Source organism: Mycteria americana, chromosome 7, assembly GCF_035582795.1.
Source record: "Mycteria americana isolate JAX WOST 10 ecotype Jacksonville Zoo and Gardens chromosome 7, USCA_MyAme_1.0, whole genome shotgun sequence".
NCBI lineage: Eukaryota > Metazoa > Chordata > Aves > Ciconiiformes > Ciconiidae > Mycteria > Mycteria americana.
The window spans coordinates 13,837,500-13,861,600 of record NC_134371.1 but is presented as its reverse complement, the minus strand read 5'-3'; the positions used below and the strand labels follow the sequence as shown (position 1 = coordinate 13,861,600).

The following is a 24,101-nucleotide window of genomic DNA, read 5'->3' as shown; positions in this document are numbered from 1 at the left end:
AGTACTGATGTCCAGAATTTTGCCAGAATAAGCTGCTTTGTGTTATTCTTGTAGGCACATGGATGGCATCAGCCTGTCATGCAGAGCCCCCAGGTTATTCACCATTGCTTGTGTAGTATTTCTTAATTAATTCAGTCTCAAGAGTGTAACTCTCATCCCCTCATTGGGAGAGGCGGTTGTGTGTCACCATTGTTTTAATGAAATCCTTTACTGATGGGAAGTCTTTTGATAGAGACATGCTGCAGCACGCTTTGGCCTTCATCCTCCCTAGAATAAACATTGTTAAGTTTGTTTCCATGCTGATGACTCTGTGTTGTGGATTATACTTGGGTTGGGATCTTAGACACCATAAGGCTGTCTGCAAAAGCACTGTCCAGTGATCCTCTCCCAAGCATCCCCCATTCCATCTCTGTGTCATTACTTCAGTGCTTTCATCACAGATGAGTTTGCTTTGTTTCTGGCCCAGATCAAATGCCTTCAGGTTCCTGAGGTTGGAAGACTTTGTGGAAATGTAGAATATTGTTATGTTCCCGTGGCATCTTTGCTGCTGGAGAGAGCGCCCTGTCTGCTTCCTCCTGTGACTCACGCTTACATGATGCACCTCCCAGCCCTTTTAACTAGCTGCCAAGTTTGTTTTGTTCTGGTTTTTTCCCTAAAAGCATGCGATCAGTTTTAGCCTTAATCAGATTGAAGCATTCCAGCCTTGACCTTCCTCCCTTCACGGGCAAAGGGCTCCCTTGCTCCTTGCTGGCGGGGTTAGCAAGATTCACCTCTCTCCTCCCAGGTATTTCTGAGACTCTCTGCAGGGGACCACCTGCCTCTCTTGTCTATTACCAGTCAGTATATCACATGAAAGCTCAGTATTTGTCTAACAGGCTGTGGCCCACAGGACTCTTGCTGGTGGTCCGTGAGGAGGGGATAGTCACGTACTGCTTGTTTCCAGCTGCTCGATTTCATTAGCTTAAAACGCACGGGCTAATCTTTGACTGATACTTTCCCAGGTGTGCAACAACTGGGGCTGCCACAGGGATGCTATAACAACAGGAGGAAAGACATGCATGAGAAAACCTCCACTCCGGAAAGCCTGGCTGGCTTTATACCCCCCACCTTTTAGTATCTAGCACTGCTTGTTGCCATTAGTCTGTAAGTGTACTGCTTCTCCTGTGCTACTTATCTCCAAGGGCCACTGGCTCGTCTCTAATTACCTGACCAAGGAAAACTCTGGGGTGTAGGAGCCTCATGGGGGAACCGTCTGCACAGATTCCTGAGGGCTGAATACATCCCACCTCTTCCAAGGAAAATTATAAGGGAAGCTCTTACTTAGCCTTCAAGTTATGCTAACATCCTTAAAAACAGAGAAGCAGCCCACTTCTAGCCAGGCACGGCTTTCGGAGGAGCTGCTCAGCGCCCTGCCATGGTCCAGGGTGCAGGATGGTTTGCACCGCTGACTGTGGCGTGGCCATCGTGTGTTGGCAGCGTGGTTGCGTGTTTGCAGCTGGAGGGAGGGGGACAGCTGGCCAGCTATCCACTGATAGAAGGGAATTTTTTTTGTACAGTGTGCTGAAATCTGTGTACTGCCAGCTCCTGTCTGTCATCTTGGCTGTCGTGTATGGGCACAGAAGGAAGAATCCCATCTACAAGGGGTTTCTTGCCCAAGCTTTAAAAACCCAGTTCTAGGGGTTTTGCTTTTTGCCAGGAGAGCCCACACTGCATATTCTAGGAATTCTTCCTTGTTGAAAATGCTGTTTCACACAGAACTTAGTTGTCATTAGAGTATGTTAGACAGCACTGAGTGTTTACACAGGACAAAATCTGTCTCGGAGTGTTTTTCACAATCAGTCAGATCGAAGGTTCAGTAAACCTTGCTCTGCGGATAAATCCTGTGATGCCTCAGTATGTTTGAGATCTGTGTGGGAAGGGTCCTTCCTGCTGGGAAGTGGTTTTGCAAGTCACTTGCTGTGAGTAATGCCCTGCTCCTTGTGCAGTATTTGCTACACCACATGTGCACTGAAGCTTATAATGCACAGCCAGAAACGTGGGAAAATCTTCATCCTTACCTGCCTGGGAACGGTTTAAGGAACGGTTTAATCTTCATCCTTCCCTGCCTGGGAAGCATGTCAGAGAGGGAAGGGAGGAAGTGTCTCAGTCTAATTTGCTTTCTCAATGCTAAATGGCCTTTTCAGGCAGGGGGATGCAGTCAGTCCGCTCGGCACATACATGTGTACGCTTACGTAAAATACCGCCAGCATGGCCCAAGTGAGAGATTCATTAGGAAATCTGATTTCTCTCTTGGTTAATTGAAAGAATTTGTTTCATGAAGAATACTGAAGTGGTTTGTTCAGTTTAGTTTTAAATTTCCAAGTATGTGCCACTTTCTGGAGACTAATTCAACGTCTAGTCAGCTCTTTTGACCATGTACCTACCAATCCACATATGTTTGTGTACTGAAAAATCGCTTATTGGAATAACAAAAAACCCCAAATCCTTCCTAAGTTTCCTTTCTCATGAGAAGTTTTCCCTGTGCCAATCCTCCAAATTTCTTCTGTTTTGGTTTTGGGTCTACCAGAGCGACTGGTGAGCAGGAGCACACAGCGAGGTGCGCTGGGGTGGTCCAAGAGGAAACATCCAAAGCACATTGGAGGTTGTCTGCATTTTGAAAATGGAGAAGACCTCTGAAAAGATGCATGTGGAGCCTCTAGGAAGGCATCACTACTGCTCCTCATCACAGTAGTAGCAAGGAGGGGGGACCAACCCTATTTATCTTGAGTTGGAAGACAAGGAACTGGTAAACTCTTTGGAGAGCAGGGGATGGTGTGTTAATGAACTCAAAGGCTGCTTCACATCTTCGTCACTCGGTACCTATTCCCTACACTTGGCTGAGGCCCTTTTCTGCCGTATGCTTGCCTTGCTTTCTGGTTTTAGTGTTTCCGAGGGGTCAGTGGGTGCTATTGTGGGTTGCAGACAGCTCAAGCATCTTTCTGTGAATGTGCGATCCCATCAGTAGAGGGAAAATTTCCTGATTAACTTCTCTGGAGAATTTCTTCCTTCTCTATTTGCAATAATAAAATAGTTGAGATGAGGTCACGTGCTATTTATAGCCATCTCACTGCTGCTTGCTTCTACTCGCCCAGGCAGTAAGCTCTGCATAGACACAACGAGATTAATCCTTCGTGACACTGAACCTTTTATTTCCCTTGTTATCTCTGCTTACTGACTCCAGAGCCTCCCTCCACTGCAGAGCCCAGTGCACTAAGCCTTTGATACAACACAGCGGCAGCGGAGCTATGGAAAAGTTTAAAAAAACAATATCTGTTCAGCAAACCAGGAGTTGTCTGAAGATTTGAGACTTTGGTTTCTAGGTCAGCTGAATGGTTTGAAATTTTTTCTCAATAGCTCCATGCCAGGCTCATGCACTCAGCAATTAATGGAGGTTATGTGCAGGTAGGTCCAGTCTTGGCATGGCAAGATACGCTGGGGTTTTGAGGGATCTGACACATTTTCCAGGGTATAAGCCTTACTTCTCTTCCCCTCCCAAAAAAAGACGTTTTAATTGAAACTATGTCTTATGTACTGAAGATACCTTAATATAGAAACAGGTTGGATTACGACAGTCATACAGAATGCACGACAGTTGCCAATATCTGGTAATATGTTCAATGAAACGGGAACTCGTTGTCAATAATAGTCTGAGATCTTGGTTATATCATGCCCTGTGACTCCTTGTCTCAGGCAGTCAGAATTGATATTGCTTTGGCTACATTCTCTCTAAAATCCTCTGACTTTTGCACCTCTTTTATCCTTGTTTTTGCTGTGAAACTGCAGGGTGAGCTGGGAGCACCTGAGCACCTGTAGAAGTTCTGGCTACAGCTGCTTTCCCCCATAAATGGCACTGTGTCAGTGTTCAACGTAAGCAAAGTGGTGGTGGAACGGCACACCATGCCCCCGGCTGCAAGAGCCGGTTGTGAAGCTGTGCAATGCTCGTTTCACAGACCTGGCATGATGCCTGTTCCTCTTTGTTACCCCACTGCCAAGCACCAGAGAGCAAACTTTAAGGACTGCAAGTTTAGGGTCATTGTAGCTAAAACCACGGTGCTGGTGTGTGGCGTGTCCCCTAGGGAAGGGGCTAGGGGCTGGATGCTCAGCAAGATGCAAGCTTGCTGAGCATCTTGGCACCAGAGAGACTTTGGTCAGAATTAATTCATCTGCAAATAGAGAGGGCAAGTGCGAATTCAGAGCACATGCCTGCACGTGGAGCTGAGCCAGTCCCAGTTGTTTTCAGGTTGGCATTAGCAATGAGGTGAATCCTCTGTTTTTCTCTTTGAGGGACGCAGCAGCTGAAGTGATGATACAATCAAACAGCAAGTTAGACATATTCCAGTGAGACAGTTTATTTCCTAACCATGGCAAGTTGGTGACAGTGGCCTTACAGGTACAAATTAGATTGCTTGACATGGAGTTGACTGACTGATAGGTAGTTTGACAGGTGCAAGAATGATGACGAACTATTAAGGGACTGTTAACACTATATTACGTGTTTCATCATGCAGCCCATGAAAGCTCCATAAGGGATTTTCTCTACTGTTATCCGTGAGAATTGGCATGGATTGTATAGGGATGCTCAAGATGTTCACTCAAGGTCCTTTCTCCAGCCTGTGTTTGGTCCTGTCTAATGCTCTGGTTAAAACAGCCTTCCTAATCCAAGCCACTACTGCAGGTTGGAAGTTGCAGTCCCATTGAAGTCCAGGCCAGCACTGTCCCAGCCGGGAATGAAACCGAGCATTTGCAATTTGCTGAAATTCTTTAATTTGAGGTTTTGCTGCTTAAAATAATTTTCCTGTTTTTCTGTGAAATGAAACACTCATAACATTTGAATGATGAAAAAAAATATTTTTCAGCATCAAAACCCAGAAGCACTTAAATGTTGTGTTTTCCCCTTCTTGGCTCTAGCTGTTGGCATAGTAAAATCAAAATGGACAGGGTGTTCCCGGGGCTCTCTCAGTGCTGGTGTTCTGATTTCGTGTGTCCTCTCTGGCTGAAATACACAGGGTTTGGTGCAAAGCTGCAGCGATAGTCCAGCGATCTCATTCCAGTGGGGTGAACAAGCAGACCTTAGAGCACATACTAAGGTTGTGATTTTACAATTGTCATTTTTTCCTTGCTGATTTTCATTCAGCGGTGGTTGTACAAAAATCAAAATCTCCTTGTGTTACAGGCTTGCATATTCTTGTGGTCCCCGAGTTGCTTGCCATCTAAATAAACAAAATGATTACCCTGTGGGAGAAATGCTGTTATTTTTATTGTTATTCGTTTAAAACAATGGAAAATCAGGCACAAAGAAAACAAAATGTTTTTTCCAATGGCTGCACAGTGAGATTGCGACAGGGCCAGGAACTGAGTCCAGGTGTCCTGAGTCCCAGCCCAGACCTTTAAACACCAAAATATCCTGCTCCTTGTGAATTCGGAGTGTTTTGGCAAAAGTTTCCCCAGAGTGTTTCATAATTAATGTCAGTGCTAGTCCCTGAACGTGTCTTACCAGTTAGGAATTTGCTTTTATATACACGCATCCACTTAAAAGATCCCCAAAACTTAGCAGCTGTTGGCTTCTTTGTGTTTCTTGAATGTTTCTAAGGCAAAAATGAGACATGATAGATTGAAAAGTGTTGAGTTGAAATGTTCTGCTTTGAGTCCACTTCACAAAAGCCAAAGGTCATCTCTGCTGCGAAGAGCCAGCAGGATTAAACACAGTATGAGCCTTGTTTCAAGGGTGGGAAAGGGATTTTCTGTTGTGTCTAGGAATCGGACTCTTCCTATCTCACAGGGGTGGACTTTATCCTGGAAGAACTAAGCCCATCCTAGGATCTGTGACAGTTTTTGACAGCTTTCTGAAAAGGAGCTAGAACCAAAGGAAAAAAGAACATCCCATGACAGACTATTGCAGCTTGCGTCTCGAGGGACCAGTTCCCCGGCTGAGATGCATTTGGTCCCTTTTAAGTCTGCAGAGGCAGGATGCTGTCTCGGAATAGAAATCTGTGGTGTGGTGTGGTGTGGTGTGGCGTGGAAGAATGCAGTTCTCCGGAGCAGCTCAAACAGTGGCTTAGTAGCAGTCCTCTGGATCGGGTCAGCAGCTCATGTGTCTCCAACAAACCTCTTGCCCCATCTCTACCTCTCTAATTACCAGCTGCAGTGGCAGTCCCACCCACACTCAGCATGACCTGAAAATTCCCATCTTGAGATGCTCTGGTTGATCCTTTATCCTCTATCAGATGCTGCTCAGCTGTGATGAGCTTTTCCAGGATGGGATTATGTTGAGACGAGCTTTTTCAGGATAGGATGTATGTTTCTGAATAGGAATGTCTCTATTTAAAAAAAAAAAACCAACATTTCTACACTGAAGGGGTTGGGGTTTTTTTTGTGCTGTCCTGGATAAAAAATTCTTACAGTCATTTTGCTTGCCTGCTGGGAAGCCAAGGGGTTATGCTGGAGAGTGGTGTCCTTAGGAAAACTCCAAGTGAAGGACTGGAATAGATCTTGTTTTTGCAGTAAAAGCTGGCTTCCCTGCATACGTTGTCAGCACAGAGCTAATCCTGAAAAACTTCTGAAGTTTACACAAGGCAAATTTTTTGCGTCTCTGTGGGCATTGCAGCACAGCAGTGCTTTGGTGTTCAAAGGGCAGAGCTGGGGAGCAGGCTGAGATACCGTCTGACTGGAGCTTTCATCTTCCTTTCGGAGGTATTCACGCGTGCTTCTTTGGCCAGCTCTGCCCTGGCCTTTCTGGGAACCGGACAAGCAATTTTGGCTGTGCTGGAGCAGCAGAGCAGCAGACGGGGTTTAGGAGAGCGCCTGCCTGGCGTGAGTCTGGCCCCGCGGCGATGGCTGGCCTTTTCCTCCAAAAGGTCTTCAAGTATCCAGGCACCTCTTTTCCAAATGTCTCCATGCCCCAGTGAGCAACGTGAGAGTGTGTCTGGAACAGCTCATCTGATATAAAAGTGCCAGTTTCACAAAACCCCTGGTAGATTTGGGTGTCTTCTCCCATTCAGTGTCTCCCTGTCAGAATCACCCAGGCATCCCTGACAAGCTCAGCCAGTGATTTCCAACAGCCATGATGTCTCCAGTTGCCACCAGTTTGACTCACCCCCTGTTTGCTCTGCAGACTGTGTTTGCATTCGTCCTAATCTAAACAGCCCAGATGAAAGCGCTGGGCGCTTCTCTGGGGGATTCTCTGTGTGCCAGGAGGCTCGGTTCATGTCCTGCTGTGCTCCGCATCTTCCCCACTTCCCTCGCCTTTAAGCTGGGCTCCCAATCACCGTCATCTATCTATCTCCTTTTTTCAATGCAAAAGTCATTTTCAGCAGCTTTCTGCGCTTTCTAATTCCACGTTGTTTTGAGGAAAAGCCAAAGGAAACCTGTTACAGTAATTTTTTAGTATTTGCCACTTGGAAATTGTGTTTGAGAGTGGAGATTCAAAGGGCACCGGCTGCTTCCTTGGCAGCCAAAACACGCTCCCTCCGCACCGTTAGGGAAGGTTACCTTGCAAAAATAATGCATGTCTTCACCTTGTATTTTCCTGAGTCTTGCCAAGTTTTGCATGCAGTAGGAAAGGAGGCATCATTCTGCCAGTTAAACAACTGGAGTATTTTACTAACGCTGGCAGACAGCTCCACTTTCCAAACAGGAACAGATTAGCCGAGTGATTTGGTGTGGGCTTGGTGCTTCCAGGGGGACTGTCCTTGTCCAGCTGAACCGAAGCTGTTGCTCTTGCCCCACTCTAGCTATTCCTGCTCAGAGCAGTGTTTGGCATAAAAAAGGACTTTTTGCCATGCTGTTGCTGCAACTGAGTGCCTGAGCAAATCCTTCACATTTTTTCCTTTAGTATTTCACCACAAAGCTTTCACAAGCCGCGCATGCAAAATTGCCATAGGATACATATATATGCAGGGGCAACCCTCAGGGAGAAGGCCCCATTATTTCACCCAGATGTCAATCCCACTTGGTTCAACAGGAGTTCATGTGTTATCAGATGTGTATTTTAATTTTAAAGATGGTTGCACACTTCTGCAGAGGTAACAACCAACCTACTGACGAGGTGGCTGCTCAGACAATTGACAGTTCAGCCACATCTCTAAAGATAATCATATGTCAGAGATGAAACTACTTACTATATGCCTGGCTGGCGATGAGTGTTTTTATGACTTCTCTCAGCCCCTGAGAAATGCCAGGTATTAGGCAGTTCACGGGGCCTCACTGAAAGAGGTTTTGGGTGCGTCTCATGGCTTGGCTGAAAGGCAAGCTATAGCTGATGCTCATTAACATCCAGTGTTAAAGGAGCCCCAGGGAAGCCATCATTGTCTCCTGGGGATGAGCAGGGTCTTGAGGGCAGCCGTGGCCTCACCTCACCTCACCTGGCCTCTTTGCCCTGCTCCAGGAGTAGGATGACAGGGTGTGAAGCTCATGCTTCTCTGCAGGTCTCTTTTTCAGTTCTCACCATTTTGCCAGTCGGGGTGTCCGGTGGGTAAGTGTGCAGGTTTCTTCAGGTGAGCTGCCGTACCGTGACGGCAGCGTAGCGTAGACATGCTCGAGCTCGCTGCCTCCAGTGCCTCAGTAGGAGCCTAGCAGCAGTGGCACGGGGCTCAGTGAGGGTTTCGCTATCAAGGAGAACACTTGGACACAGCCTTGCCAGGGCTAGCATTAGCCTGGTCCTGGCTAACAAGCTTGGGTGAGCCTGCTCAGCCTGCAGACTTATCCCAGGGGCCTGACTCTGCACCTTGCTGGTACTCAGTGGTGTTGACTTTCTTTCAGGAGCAAGTGCATTAGCCATGGAAGTGACCTCTCGCCTGCTAGGTCATGCAGATGTTTCACCTGAACATCTGTCCTGCTCCCTGCACTCCCAGCAGCTGCTGTGGGTGTGTTTAGCACTAGTATTTCTGTTTGTTTAGGAGGCTTTCTCCAGGTTAAACTAATGTCTGGTCTCGGTTCTGAATCTCTAAATTCAAAGTAACTTTATGTACTAAGATACATCAAAGAGTTACATGAAACTCCTCCTTATATCTCTGCCACTATCGGCAGAGTCTGGCCTTTTCCAACTATACAGAGCTGAGCTTAATAAATGGTCCGAAGTCCCCATTTACAAGCAGAAGCCCTTAGTCTTAACGTATCTCAGCCTCCAAGGCTTGTAGAGAGAGCAGTGTCAGCAGCTGCTTTCCCCTCCTCTCTCCATCTCATATCTCATGAGAGCATCTCTTCACCCGGGACTGTGCAGGGGGCTGGAGTAACTGAGTTCAGAGGATGTGCAGCTGGAAAAGAGGCTGGACCCCATCACCGATAGACCGCGTTGCAGACAGATAAGCAACCTGTCTGGCTCTCGGGAACTCCAGCTCTTCCAATTTTCCTTGCACTGGGCTTTCCTCTCATTTCAGCTGCTTCCCTTAGCCTCTGCGTTCAGGTTTTCCTTGGTTATCCCATCACTGCCCAGCCCAGCGGTGTCAAAAGGGTGTCACAGGTATAAGTGTCAGGGGGTGCAGCATAAACTGCTGTGTTCGCTGTCCTACATCACCAACTCAGCTGGTCTTTCTTATTTTGTTACAGCTGAACAAGCTGGAGGAGGCAGCAAATGCAGCTCACACCTTCTTCATGGCAAACCCTGAGCACATGGAGATACAGCAGGACATCGAGAACTACAAGACCACGGCAGGGAAGGTCAGCTTGATTGACCAGGAGGCCAAGCAGCACATGGTGAGTCTGAGCTAAAGAGGTGCCTGGGTTAAGTGTCAGGCAGTCTGGAGAGAAGAGATGTAGAAAGCCAGGAGAGCATCATCTACGCATGGGAAGATTCTTGCCGAGGTCCATATTACAGTACAGCAAAACAAACTCTCCCTTTCAGTGCTCTCCTTTAAGGCAAGCCAGCTCCTGCTTTTTCAAGGCACTCTCTGCTGTTTGTTTGATGTCTACATCCCCAACATGGTCCCTCTCTTCAGGGAACTCTGGGGAAGTCTGTGGCTGTGAACACGCACCAGCAGGCAGTTTGATGGATGCCTCCATGGGCACTGACAGATGGATCTTGGCTCATGTGTTTCTTCTGAGCTGGGTTCCCAACCTGGGCAGGGTACCTGCACATGCACATGAGTAACTGTGCTGGTGAGGGTGCAGGGTGGCAGGCAGAAGAGTGACAGCTCTTTCCACCTCCCCAAAGTGAAAGGCCAACCCCAATGCCAGGGCCACCCCCAACTTTCTGATTCCACAAGACACAAGGAAGGAGAAGTGGCCATTTGGTGTAATTAATGGAGATTCTAAGACAGATCTGCCTGGGTCAGGTGCAGTCTTTTCCCTTGGCGTTCAGCATTGTTGGGTAGGAGGGTTAAAACAGAGAAAAGGAGTGCTTTTTCACATAATGCATAATCCAGCAGTGGCACTGAGGCTGCCCTAAGTACAGAAATGTTCAGAAGAGCATTTAGGCAGGTTTACGAGGTTCCACTGGTCCAAAAGTCCATTGATGGATTAAACATGGCTCGGTACAACCACCTATGTCTGGTAGGTACCAGGGGAGATCATTCTGCCCCTGCCTGCTTCTTTTGAAAACCACCTGCAGTTGGCAAGGGCAGGATGCTGTGGTCTGAGAAGCGTAGCCCGCTCATGGTCTTGTCTTCTGCCTGCCTACTTTGCAGGAGGACTACAGTGCCGGGGTAAGGCACTACGACAAGGAGGAGTACGAGCTGGCCATTGACTTCCTGGAGCGTGCGCTGAAAGGGTACTACTCCGAGGATGAAGATTGCCAGATCATGTGCGAGGGACCACAGAAATTTGAGGAGCATGAGTACCTGGAATATAAGGCTGGCCTCTACGAAGCTATTGCAGGTGAGATCTTTTTGCGTCTTGAGGGTTCTCACCCTTGGCCCTGCAATGTTTTTAATTATGGAGTTTGGGCCTTTGGCTGGATTTGGTGAAGTGTCTTCCCTTCCATCACCGCTGCTGGTGGGTAACACTGCAGGAGGCACTTGTAAGGCCAGAAGATGCAAATACAGAGGACAGGGAACTAGAACATCTCATTTTGGTCCTGAGTGGAAACTGGGCTGGAAGAATTGCATTTCCATAGGTGGAGAGCATTTGCAGCTTTCTGTAAGAGCTGGAAGTATAGGTGCTTTAACATAAAGTGCCTCGGTTTCCCCCTGTACACAGTCTCACGTACCTCACTGGAATCTAGACATTGCTGGCCCCTGTTTATATTTTCCTCTGTTTTTTTCGGTGCATATGAAGAGAGCAGCAGAGTCCTCTTGGCCACACTCCAGATGGCCAGGAAGGTTGCCAAAAAGGGTCAGAACATAGATTTCCTCCCTGTCCAAAGGGATGGATTTGTCATTAGCAGAGGCCCACCTAATTAAGATCTTCACTGAAATCTCTGGAGAGAATTGAACATTGCTATGTACTCTTCAGATTTGCATATGTGGCTCTGAGCCAGAGGGGATTAAAATGGTTTGTTCTCAGTAGAAATGAGAGTACATTTAATTAGTCGTAAGGGAAAGAAGAGCAATAAATTAAGGTTTGTTTGGTGACAGAAATCTTATGTATCTGCTCATGGTCTTGGAGTTGCATCAAGCTCTGGAGTTTTGCTTCTTGTGTGGAAAATACTTCACTCAGATACAGATTGTTTTTTGTTTTTGCATAATTCTGTTTGTGTCGAGACAGGAAATCTAATTGAAATGACCAAGATGAGAAACCACCAACATACCAGATGGGAAGCTGCCTTTGTCGGGTTTATTTACCCATGCAAAAAATATGAGGAGTGTTGTAAGGGCTGACTTGGTACCAGTATAACTGTCAGCTGATCATGCCTGCTTTTAAAGCCATGACCAGGACACCAAGGGCCATATCAAGCCCTCCAAGAGAGCAGCCTTCAGTGGCAAAGGAAACCCACCTTCCTTCTTACTGAAAGCTTCTGCTCATTGAACAGGTTTTAGTCTCTGTTAAATTGTTTCGGTGCTGTGCAAGTCGAGTGCAGCCCCAATGAGCAGACAAGGTGTTTCTGTGCTGGACCATGCGGAGCGCAGACGTGGTCATGCTGTGGTGGTCCTCAGCCCAGCACGTCACCTGGGAGTGAGAACAAGCCAAATGGTCTCTGCAAGCACGGTGGCGTGGCTTGGCCAGATATGCCTGGGAATAACAACTCCAAAACCCAGAGCTGTTCAGGCACCCAAAGAAACAGAGAAGTGAGGGCACACGGAGGGAAATACGCTATGTAGTGCAACTGCTTTCCTATAGGGAACCGAGTGGTTCGTTATGGGACTGCATAATCCAGTGTTTACCCCTGGACCAAGGGCGCTCAGCCCCAGATGTTTCAGCAGGGAGTGGGAATGCTAATACACCAAGAAAAGAGAGTTTCTTCAAAACTCTCCTCTCTTTTCAGTCCCAGGCTGGTTTGCTGTGCTGCTGCATGGGGTTGAAACGCTCTCACCTCTCCACCCCGGGGACAGATGCATTTCAGTGAATTGATTCCAGTCTATATAGCCTGTTTCTAGGGCACCTTGACAGTACCAAGAAAAAGCAGTGCTTCTCAGTGGTGGATTATTCCAGGTCTAGGATGCTTAAATAGGTTTAAATTACAACAAAATTATTTATGTCCTTTCCCTGCTTGCTTTCCTTAATGTAATACCCTGGATGTGTATGGTAAATCAGATAACTACTCAGACTACCTGCCCAGAGCAAATGGGGACTGTTTCGAGTTTCCACTTGATTTCATCGCAAATTCCTTAGGCTGTTTTTTTGGCAGCTCTGAGAAATGCTTTGGTAGCTGAGCATGTGGGTTTTTTTCCAAGCTTGTGTTTGTTTCTTAAGGTTTTTAATGGTGTACAGAGACAGAGCAAGCAAAGTAGATTTGTAAGTACATTGCAGCAAAGGCTCCAAACTGGAATCAGATGTCAGCGTTGGCTTCGAAATTCTACAGCTGATACAACGCCTATATTGTGGACTCCCACCAATTAAGAAACCTATCTGCTAATGGCAGATGTTTGCCACGTGCTTGCATTTCCCTGGGAGATATCTCATCTTTGAGAAGCAGCAAACGTGGGGATTTTGCTGCCAATATTTGCACCTTAGACCTTTCAGACTTGTGGCGCAGGTGCCTTGCTCGGCTGTGCTTGAGAAGCTGCACCGACCCCTCTTATGTAAACCTCCCCATGCCCTTGGGAGCTTTCTTGCTGCAGAAAGAAGAGGATTAAAGATGAGCTGAAGGAAGGGAGTGCAGAGATGGCTTTCGTGTGGTCACCCTGTCTTCACATCTCCGCTTGCTTTGTGGGTGTCCTTGCCTTTGGTTTGGCTCTTGGGGTTGAAGAGCTATCTGCCACCTGCATGTCCCTGCGCCCATCCGGCTTTCCTGGGCAGAAGCAGCAGCTCCAGGCACACAAAAGAGATGCTCAAGCTCCCTCTACAGTTGACAGAAGGAGAAAGGCATTTCTCCAGGGGGGCAAAAATGTGACTGCAACTCTCCACTGGCTTTGGGAAGGAGCCTGCGCTGTTTCTCTAGGTGCACAGTCTCCTGCTGGACCAGAGCAGCATCAGTTGCATGTCCTGGTCTCAGCACCATCACCATCCTTCTCAGTTCAGACCATCTTCTTCTTTTCTTGGCAGATCACTACATGCAAGTCCTGGCCTGCAAACACGACTGTGTCCGAGAACTCGCCACACGTTCGGGCCGTATCTCACCCATTGAAAATTTCCTTCCCCTCCATTACGACTACTTGCAGTTTGCCTATTACAGAGGTAAAGGCTGTCTTTCTGTTCCTCATAGCGCTTGCTGAGTTTTGTTGCATTTTGTACAAGTTTGAGTTGTTTCATGTGGAAATCAGGATATTTCCCCATGATGTATGTGCTACAGTGATGCAGTGGCATGGTCTGAAAGCATCAGGAAGCAAAGGACATTGGAAATTGTCTCTTTGAAAGTCCTTTTCCTTCCAGGTTGACTGAAATGCACAGTTAAGTATTTTTGTAAAAGTGTTTTCAATCATCAGTCAGGTTTTAAAAGCCCAACCTTTAGCTTCAACATTATTATTCTTTAAATAAATAACGCTTTTTTAGGGTCCTTTCATTTGCCTTTGATATTAGAGTTCTGGGGATTTATATGTTTCACATTTTCTGAACCAATTGATACATTTTCTAAGTTGATGTGTAACAGATGTACAAGTTAGCCCAAGCTTATCCCAAGATGCCAATTTTTGCTAATTACCAAATACTTTAAGATTCACAGTAAAATTGCAGGAGTTGGCAACATTGCAAAATATCAGGAGTTGGCAATGCTATAGAATATTGCCAGTTGTGTGGTCCTGTATGGCATTTTATTATGTTCTGTTACATAAAAGAAAATTGAGGCAGAATTCTGCTATCTCAGGCTTGTGCTAAGAGCTCTTTCTTGAAAAGGGCAGAATGTGGGAGGGTCAAAATTGCTCCTCAAACCTAAAGCTTCTTCATTCATCAATGCAATGGGAAGAAAGCTGGAGGAGTCAGCAGCATTTCGTGCGTGGTGTACAGGCTTTTTTATTCCTCTGCCCAATTAGAAGTTTAATGTAGTGGGTAAAAACCTCTGGAGCCTTGAGAGATGCTGCACATGAGAGAGGCAGTTTGCTGCCAGACAGCATCCACATCCTGCTCATCCAGTTGGATCCAATTTGGATACCATCCCCAACCTGTGCATGACCACAGAGAAGTCATGTCTCTGTGCCTCAGTTTCCCTGCCAGTGAAATGGAGCAGTTAAGACAAAGTTGCATCAGATGAGCCTTGTAAAGTGTTGGGCTCATCCTTCAGCTGACGGGGAGCTCAGGCTGTGCCTCCCTCTCCGCAGGCTCCCCTCCTCGGCTCTGCCCCGCCGTGCTCTGTGTGAGCCCCTGGCACCGCCGGCGGGGCTGTACCCCCTCTGCCCCCCCTGACAACTGTTGTGTTGCCTCCCAGTCGGTGACTACGTAAAAGCCCTGGAGTGTGCCAAGTCGTACCTCCTCTTCCACCCAGACGACGAAGATGTCTTGGAGAATGCAGGTTATTACGAGGGCCTCTTGGAAGGCACGATGGATCCAGACACCATCAAACCCAGAAAGGTGAGAGTGAGTGTCACCTAAGAGCCCTTGGTGGGAGGCTTTAACAAAAGCATCAGCTGGAAATAAAAGCAGCTTGGCAGCTTTCCCAGAGTGGGATCACTTTGAAAACAGATGTGGAGATGCTGGACTAGCTGGCGATGCTATTGTCAGGGTGCAAGTGCAGAGTCACTGGTGTGGGGGAGAAACTGGAGGGCAGGATCTTCTTTAAACGGGGACTTCAGCTTAGCAAAGCGCAAGCAAGGGCAGGTAGGGCGATGACTGAGTGCCTCAGCAACGTAAGCCCTCCCCTTGTTCAGTGCTCCGGAGGAGACGCGGAGGAGGAATGCAATGAAGCACTGAGCAGAGGGCAACCTCCATTAAGAGAGGGCTGAGAAATATTTTCCCAAGGGGAGGCTGGGATGTCAGTGTTACTCTCAAGCCACTGAGCTTGGAGTTCAGCACTCAGCCTGTTCTGTGGGGAGTAGCTTTGCTATCACAGGGTTAGGCTGGGGTCAAAGAACCAAACAGTATGTGTTCAGTCACCCAGCGGGACAGGCTTCCTGTCCGAGCCGGGCAGCCTTTATCTGCGGCCCTGGGGCTGCCTTTCTCACGAGGAGAAGTTCCTCCCATCCCATCACAGCCCTGCTGAGGCTCATTCCCCTTGCGCCGTAAGCAGAGGACAGGAATTGGATTTTCCATTCCCTTGGGAATTCCTTGATTTCCAGGAAAATCAAGGTGAATTTGGTGAAATGCTAAAAAAGAAAAGGGAAATGCTAAAAAAGAAAACAAGAACAATCATCGTTTCTCCTCACAAAGTGAATGTAGGAAAAAACCTGAAGTTGACAAAAACATTTCAGTGTTTCCAGTGTTTTGAAGTTTTCTGTAAAAAAATGTTTTGCTTTGCAAAGTAGTTTTCTAGGAGAAAACCCAGTGTTTTGTTTACATATTTTGCATTCAAAAAAACCCCCTTTGATGGACGATTTCCAGCTGGCTGTGCTTTGTGGTCCCCATCCCAGCACCCTGAGTGCGTCGCAGGCTGCGATGCTGCAGCCCACCCACCGCCGGGCTCTGGGCTCTGCAGATGGGGAGCAGAGGCACAGCCCAGCCAGGGTCCGGAACCTGCCTCCTGCTCTGCAGCGGGGGTTTCTCTGGTCAGCCTCTTGCCCAGATATTCAGAGGCTTTCCAAGGTGCTCAGCACTCTCTGCCAGCTATGTACATGTATTTTGGAGATTCAGGCTTCCCGAATGAGTTGTTGAACACCTCCCCTTCTGTAATGTAGTGAGTGGCTCAGCCCTGGGTCCAGGGTTGCTCTAAGGCATGACCCAAGCATCCCTCGCCCCATAGGAGTCTACGGTGTTATGTGAAAAGCAAACCCCAGTTCAAGCAGACGTGCATTGACTGTCTTGTGAAAGCTACACATGCAACTACTCCCCTTCTCCTCTTATTTTCAGGAAGCAAAAACGCTGCTGCGGCGCCATAAGCTGGAGTCTCACCTCTTGCAGGTGGCTGCGGCCGGCCTCGGATACACCTACACGGAGCCGGTAATGCCTGGGTTTGCTGTGGCAAGGACCCTTAGGAGTTCACAGCTATAGGACCAGCTTCCCCCCTCGCCCCTCTCCTGTAAAGCGAGTCCCATGTAGGTGACTCAAGAGCTGGGTCTTGGCCCGGTTTGTTCCCTACGGGAAAAGGGCGATGGCAAAGCAAGGGAGGCAGCCGTTCCCGGGGTGAAGGAGAAGCAGACGCAGCCTAGTCCAGCTCTCCTGACGTGGTGTCTGGCTGTGTCTCAGCCACTTCCATGGTGATGGGGTGGGACAGAGAAGGCTGGGCAAACTGGTCTCCTTCTGTACGCATTGTACGATGCCAGTTTGGGTTTGGGGTAAATTTTCTGTTTGGTCACCCCAGGCAATTGCCCAAAGTTGTGTGGGACGGATCCCCACCAGAAAGGCTAGACGATGTCCCCATGTGCGAGGCAGAGCCTCGCTGCCTGGCTTTGGCGGGAGCATTAAATTAAGAAGCACGACCTCTCTCTTTTCCCACAGAACTACTGGAACAGGTACGGCGCTCGCCAGGACGAGCACAGGTGAGCCACTGCCTGCGCCCGCAGCCCTGCCGGTCCCCGCAGCAGGGTGAAGGGGATGTGCCCGTGACGGAGTACCAGCCTGCCACTCAGGGGGTGCTGCCCATTCACCCCAGCACACCATCATGGTTGAATTAGGGTCCTTTGCCCCTTACCATTACAAACACTCCCACAAGCACCTTATTTTAGCTGAGTGCCTCAAAAACAGCAGTTGTCTAGAGGGAACGTGGTCGATGAGGCAAGTGGTGCTATTCAGGTTTGTTGGTGTCTGTGCTTTGCTGGTGGAAGACGTTGTTCCCATTATCAGAAAAACGTGGTTTTCCACGGGACAGGGTGATGACTCCTACTTGCACAGTTGTGGCATTTGTACAAAATACCAATTTTCCTGGTTTTTTCACTTACTGTTTTCTGAAGGGTGCAAAACAGCACAATTCCCAGAACTGGAGACCTGTGGCCAAAGTCATGATGTTCCTCTTCTCTCTTGCTCCTCAGTGTCCCATCGAGTATTAGCAGTGAACCAGAAGATGGGCCCCGGCTGTCTCTGGCAAAGAAACCCATGCCAAAACCAGATCGAGAGCTGAAGGAGGGTAAGTCTGATGAAGATGTTTCAACAAAATCAGAAGGTTTTTCCCTATTGCTGGAGACTGCAGACTGCAAAGGCTGGCAGCTAAGCAATGAGGGCCAATCCTACCTGGGGGGGTTGAAGTTTTTAGGAGACAGAGAAGTCTGATGCTCCCACAGCATTTCTAGGTCCATGGATCCCACCAGCACTGCTCTGCTCTTGGACCTGCTTTTCCCACCTGCTGAGCTGCTCAGTGCAGAGACCTGAGATGCAGAGCTGGGAGGCTGGGTCCTCTTCACTGTGGGGAAGGTCGCACCAACAAACAGTAGTCTTTCCCCTACGTGCTTTTAAGATTAAAATGTTCTCTGTTGTCCAGGCTGCAGAAGGATGGATGCTGGAGACAGCAGGTTTTAGGAACTCCGGTCCTGATGCTTTGCTAAGTGCACTGGATCACACCATATTAGCAACCATTTCTGTTTGCAGAATGGCTTGTGATTTCATGTCTTGGCTTACATCAGATCACTTTGTTTTAAGGCCTGTTGGCAGACATTTCAACTGATTTCAGCACATTTTCAGCAAGCACAGAAAATACCATAACATCTTCTACTAAAGACAAGATTTTCCCCATAACAATTTTGAAAAACTATATTATGGCCAAATACCAAAGCGTGCTCCTTGCTGCAAAACAATGGGATCTCAAGCCAGGAGGTGTCTTGTGTCTGTAGCAGGCCAGCTCCACAGCAGCAGGCAATTAAACCTCCCGGTAATGCAGTGGTTGGTCGCTCTTTTGGGGGATTTTCACAGCTTTCCATGGCCCAAGTTGTCTCCAGCTGCTCAGTGTCTCGTTCAGAGTATTGTTATCCCTTCCCTAACCATACATAAAATAGGCGAATACCACAGGAAGATCCTGAAGAGCTTGCTTAAGCCAAGAGCTGGTTGATTTATATTTGTTGGCCCGTTTGCCTTCTATAACCAAATAATTTCAGAGTACGTCTTTCTCTGTTTTTAGTTCTCTCTATGCTTTTATTCTGGTTCAGTTGCAGAACTGTTTTCAAGTTTACAAAGAAAACTGAAACTGTTCAAAAAGAAAATGGGATTTTTATCCGTCCAGCTGCTTCCTTTCTCTGTTGTCTTTCTTTCTTTCTCTCTTTTCACTTGGAAAAAGAAGAGAAAAGGCCAAAAGAGAAAAAGAAAAGTCCATTTTAATTTTGTACTCTTCTGTACTTCTCTCCGTCCCCCCTTCCTCCTTTCTGCCAATTCCTTCACTCCCAAAAGTCCAAAGCATTCCCCCGTTTCTTTGGCGTGTTTTTCACAGAACATACATATGGGAAACAAGTCTCTCTCTGCTGGTACTTAGAGTCGGTGGAGGTGAGGAAGACAGCCGGGAGCATGCTGCCGGTGTGGGACAAGGGTTCAGTGTTCACGGCACCGGGCAGCCCGCGCTAGTTCCCCAGGAGGAGCAGAAGAAACTGGGGAAGTGGTGAATGATGCCTTCCAGGTTCATCCCTCATGTGCCTATGGCTGGGGAAGAGCAACATCCAAGCTGGAAAACTCAGCCCTGAGTTGGAGCGTGCCAGGAGTTTGGATTTCGGAGTCCTGTTTCTGATCCAGCTGCATTTATAATAAATGCTATTATTGAGCAACAAGAACAGCAAAGTGAACATGAGGAATGTCCCATCTTTTCCGTTTCCAAGAAACCTAACGCTTCAGAAATAAAGTCGTGGGCTAGTGGTGGGGCTCTGCCCTCAGGGTTACGTGTCCTCCAAAGGCCAAGGAGACCTTCCAAAAACAATGTGCCTCAACAGACAGGAAAAGTAGTACTTATAAAAGCAGTGTAACAGAGAAGTTTCCTTGTGCCACATGGTGAGAGGAGCTCTGCGGCTCTGTTTCCTCTGTTTTATTGTGGCTCTGTGACAACAGATAATTTTTCCCACAATTTAGATGCATTTCACCTTCCTCCTGGAGAAACATCTGGTTTAGGTTTTTATTGTTGCCATTTCTTTCATTCTCTCTCTTTGAGGAGATAAGGAAAAGAGGCTTCAGAAGATGGTGATTTAATGGCCTCACCATGTTTTTCTGATAAGGCAATTTTGATGGGGATGGATCCAAACTTGTTGTAAAGAGCTAATCTCTCTCTTCTTCTTGCCTGTTTGCTCAGCACGTGGCAAGGCTCAGTCGCCCCATACCAGGTGGGAGCCCAGCAGTGTGCAAGCCCAGCCACAGCTGTATTCCCATCCTAGGAATGCTACCTGGGACCTCCAAAACACAGCCAAGCCGTTGGCTTCTGGCAGGCAGAGGGAGGCAGCTCAGAGGCAGGGAGCAAGGGATGGCAGGGACGGCCATAGCAGCTCCTTTGCCTCTGCGGAGGAGGATTGTCCTCAGGGTCCTCCAGCTTGCCCACTCCTAGCCCCTCTTCTTGGTGGAGAACAAGCGACACTTGCTGCAAGCTCAGCACAGCATTAGGTTTTCTATGTGTGTAAAAGACAAAAAAGCCCCACTGATGACAATTGCAGAGAGCAGCTTTGCATGCCAAGCTGGCAAGATCCCCACAGCACAAATGCAATGGAAAGTTATGGCCTCCGTTGATGTTGGCTGCCGGGCAGGAGAGCCAGGTTAGCTGGTGTCCGTGTCTCCCATCGTGTCCCATCAGGTTTTGGTGTTTTCAGGCTGTGGTGCCTGCATTTGCAAGGCAGCTAATGAGAAGGTGGAAAATGCTGATGCTTTTGCAGCAAATTGATTTCATCTCCGGGTGTTTCCATTGCTTCTGTTTCTTTTGTTGCTGGTGTGAGGCCAAACTCTGCTCTCTGCTGTGAAGCTCTTTCCCTGGCAGCGCACCCGGGTGACTTCATCTGGCCCTCAGCCACGGTACAAGATGTCAACGAGGCCAGGCCATGTTCAGCAGGGTCGTTTCGTGTCTCTCTTTCCATCAGGGGGTCCGCTTCTCTACAACGATGTGAAGTTTGTCTACAACTCGCAGCAGCTGAATGGCACTCAGCGAGTACTACTGGATAACGTCATCTCGGAGGAGCAATGCCGAGAGCTTCACAGGGTGGCCAGTGTGAGTAGGCAGTGCCCCTGGGGGGGACATGACTGCCACCTGCGCTGAGTGCCTGATGCTCTCCCCAGCATCTGGCTTGTGAGAGCTGAATGTGCGATCAGCCCCTGGAGATGCTCTGGGTTCATGCCTCACTCTTGAGTGTTGCAACTGATGGCAGGATGCCCATGGAGAGCAGTCAGATGCTTATCTCATAACACACCCGTAACTGCAGCACAGGAGCTGCTGCTCCATCTTGGGCTGTTCTTAGAAACATGCTGCAAGACAGAGCCCGTGCAGAAATAGCTCTTTGCCCCATGTTATACACAACCCCAAAGGATGCTCATCCACAAGCCTGGATTGAGCCTTCTCATTCATCATCAACTGAGCCTGGGAAGGGACTGAGGGTGCCTGAACATCCCCAGTCGGGAGGTGGGTGGCTGTTGTCCAGCATCTCAGAAGGGACCATGGTCATGGAGAGCTGCAGCACCTTCCCACCCAACTCACCTGTCCCAGTGAATGCAGCCCTGGAGGATTTGGGGAAGAGGGTCCCAGATGCTTCTGTTGCAGCTCCCCGTCTCCTGGGGAACCAGTTCATTGCTCACCCGTGTTTGTGTCTTTCAGGGGATCATGTTGGCTGGAGATGGTTACAGGGGCAAAACCTCCCCCCACACCCCGAACGAGAGATTTGAAGGAGCCACCGTCCTCAAAGCCCTCAAGGTACAGCTCCCTCCTCCTCCTCTCCCATGCCCTCCCTCCCGGCCGGTGCACAGCACTAACCCTCTCTCAACCCTTCTTCTTGCCCAGTACGGCTACGAGGGCCGCATCCCACTGAAAAGTGCCCGGCTCTTCTACGACATCAGCGAGAAGGCTCGCAGGATCGTCGAGTCCTACTTCATGCTGAACTCCACGCTCTACTTCTCCTACACCCACCTGGTGTGCCGCACCGCCCTGTCCGGTGAGGGCTTGGGGGGCCGGCGGTGGGGCAGGGCTGGGAGGACAGGAGGGGTTCAGCCCCCCCATGGGGGGTTACGAGTGGGGGACCCAAGCCTGAGAGTAGCTCTGTTTTGCCTGATGCTTAAACTAGTGGCCAAGGGCTGGGCAAAGTCACTGTCCCCACAGCAGCAAAGGGTGGGCACTGCTGTCCCAAAGAAGCTCATTTCTGGGGTGTCTCTTGATTGTTATGTCTCCAACTCTTCCTCTTTTCTCCTCCCTCTTCTCTTGCCTCCTCTCGCTGTCCCTTCTCCTTTCCACCCCCCAGCTCTCCATCTCCCTTCCCTGCAGTGAGGAACAAGCAGAGCTGTGCAGATCTGAGTCCGCAGATGTTGCCTTTTCTCCCCAGCCTTTCCTTTCCTCCTCTCACCTGTGAACTCCACCCGGAGTGGGGTCGGGGCAGGCTCCCCACCATGACGGACCCCACAGAGCATGGCATTTCCATCTCATCCACCCCTTCTCCTTCCCCCTTCCTCCACATGGTCCTGCCTAGGCCAGCAGGAGAGGAGGAACGACCTGAGCCACCCCATCCATGCTGACAACTGCCTCTTGGACCCCGAGGCCAATGAGTGCTGGAAGGAGCCTCCTGCCTACACCTTTCGGGATTACAGGTAGGGAAAAAGGGGGCTGCCCCCCAAGGGCACCTGGGGACCCTCCCCGAGGCAGGGCATCCTGCTCCACAGACCTAAAGCTGGTACATCCCAGCCGTGGCAGAAGTGAGATCCAGCAGGTGGTTTCTGATAGCAGCAAGCATCATGGCTAAGCTTCAGGCCAGAGTTTAACTGTAATGGCTCTGTGATATTTTAGGGTTGGGAGATCCCAGCTGTGGCCCACAGGGTTGTGTCTGTCAGGTGGTTTTGGTGCAGAACAGGAGGGTGGGAGCTGGTGGGACCCAGGGGACATTTTGAGAATTGTTCCCTAGCAAGGAGAGATCTGCTGGTTCTCAGCTGTGGCTTCAAAATGGGGGCAGTTTGGGTGGCCCTGACCGGCCCCACAGCAGGACCTCCCCTGCCTGGCAGCCCTCCCCCCCCACGTCTCAGTGGAGCAATGCAGGATCTGCCCCAGAGGTGGGGGGTCAGCCCCGAGCCCTCCCCGCTGCTCCTCTCACAGGGGTCTCCGCTTCCTCCCCCAGTGCCCTCCTGTACATGAATGCGGATTTCGAAGGAGGCGAGTTCATTTTCACCGAGATGGATGCCAAAACTGTGACCGTAAGTCAGTGCTGTGAACCAAACACCATTCCTCAGCAGCCTGGGCTGGGGCTCTGAGCTTCCCTAGGCAGCCTTTGGCTCCTACCTTGCAAAGAGCCCATACAAAATCCTGTTGGCAGAGGTGCACAGATCTTCTGTGCCCTGCCCTGAGGCTGCACTGAGCAGGAAACCTGCAGATGAGAGGGATGGCTGAGAGTCGTCCCTGCCTGGAGGACCACTGAGCTCCCGCCCCATCTCGTGGCCAAACACGAAGCAATGCCTCTGTACATATGCCGTGCCTGGCCCAGAGCAGGTCAAGGTGGTGGACATCAGTCCCTGAGAGACATGGGGCTCAGGCACAAGCACCTACGTCTGCCTGGGCCCATCTGGGAGGCTGTGCACCCCCTCCGTGGTTGGACAGGGCATCTGGGCACCATGCTGGGGCTCCGAAGTCTCGTAGATGCTGGAGGGTAGATTGCATCTAAGACCAGTGCTAGAGGGTTGATTTGGTTGGCGTGTCTGCGCCTCAGGTCCTGCAGGATACCTGTTGGGGACTCAGCAGAGAGGAGAAAGAGGTGTTTCACAGCCCATGCCAGGGTTAGCCTGAACCTCGCTGGAGTTATGCTGTGGCCGTGTTTTGCCGTAGGTGGTCACCTGCAGGCTTTGCAAGGACTCCATGCCACCATCTCCTTTCTGCATCATGTCTGCGCAGCAGGACCAAGCCTCACACCTCCCTATTTACCCCACACGTTTTTACAGCTATGCCCAGGGCTCTGCATGTCCTCCAGAGCAGCTCACTGGGTCCTGGGGTGATGTAGAGAGATGCCCAGTAAGATCTCAGGCCCTGGACCGTGACAAGCCCAGACATGGCAAGTGCGTGCAGCCGTGCTCCTCCTTGCCACCCTGTTGTCGCCTGTTTTCCCACAGGCCTCCATCAAGCCCAAGTGCGGGCGAATGATCAGCTTCTCGTCAGGCGGCGAGAACCCCCATGGGGTGAAGGCGGTTACCAAAGGCCAGCGGTGTGCCGTGGCTCTCTGGTTTACGTTGGACCCGCTTTACAGAGAGCTGGTGAGTCCCTCCATCCAGATGTCAGGAGAGCTGGGGGGGGTACCCAGCATCCCAGAGGAACCTGGACCATCTTCAGCCTCGGGTCCCAGCACATCTATTTTCCCCCCCATCACACCCCCCCAGCAGCA

General features: G+C 49.4%; 2 protein-coding genes across 3 annotated transcripts in view; one reads left to right on the top strand and one right to left on the bottom strand.

Moving 5' to 3' along the window:
- LPP (LIM domain containing preferred translocation partner in lipoma) overlaps positions 1-24,101 on the bottom strand; it is an 826,113-nt gene that overhangs the window by 108,389 nt on the left and 693,623 nt on the right. The gene's annotated exons all lie outside the window — the stretch shown is intronic.
- The window catches only part of P3H2 (prolyl 3-hydroxylase 2), a 76,028-nt gene that overhangs the window by 49,023 nt on the left and 2,904 nt on the right, over positions 1-24,101 (top strand). For both annotated transcript variants that reach the window (XM_075507136.1, XM_075507137.1), the window contains exons 2-14: positions 9,583-9,729; positions 10,659-10,848; positions 13,615-13,746; positions 14,930-15,072; positions 16,504-16,593; positions 17,092-17,132; positions 17,622-17,716; positions 20,622-20,749; positions 21,350-21,445; positions 21,533-21,683; positions 22,212-22,329; positions 22,851-22,926; positions 23,833-23,973. In XM_075507136.1, coding sequence (XP_075363251.1) covers positions 9,583-9,729; positions 10,659-10,848; positions 13,615-13,746; positions 14,930-15,072; positions 16,504-16,593; positions 17,092-17,132; positions 17,622-17,716; positions 20,622-20,749; positions 21,350-21,445; positions 21,533-21,683; positions 22,212-22,329; positions 22,851-22,926; positions 23,833-23,973 — 1,548 coding nt within the window. The remainder of the gene's footprint in view (positions 1-9,582; positions 9,730-10,658; positions 10,849-13,614; positions 13,747-14,929; positions 15,073-16,503; positions 16,594-17,091; positions 17,133-17,621; positions 17,717-20,621; positions 20,750-21,349; positions 21,446-21,532; positions 21,684-22,211; positions 22,330-22,850; positions 22,927-23,832; positions 23,974-24,101) is intronic.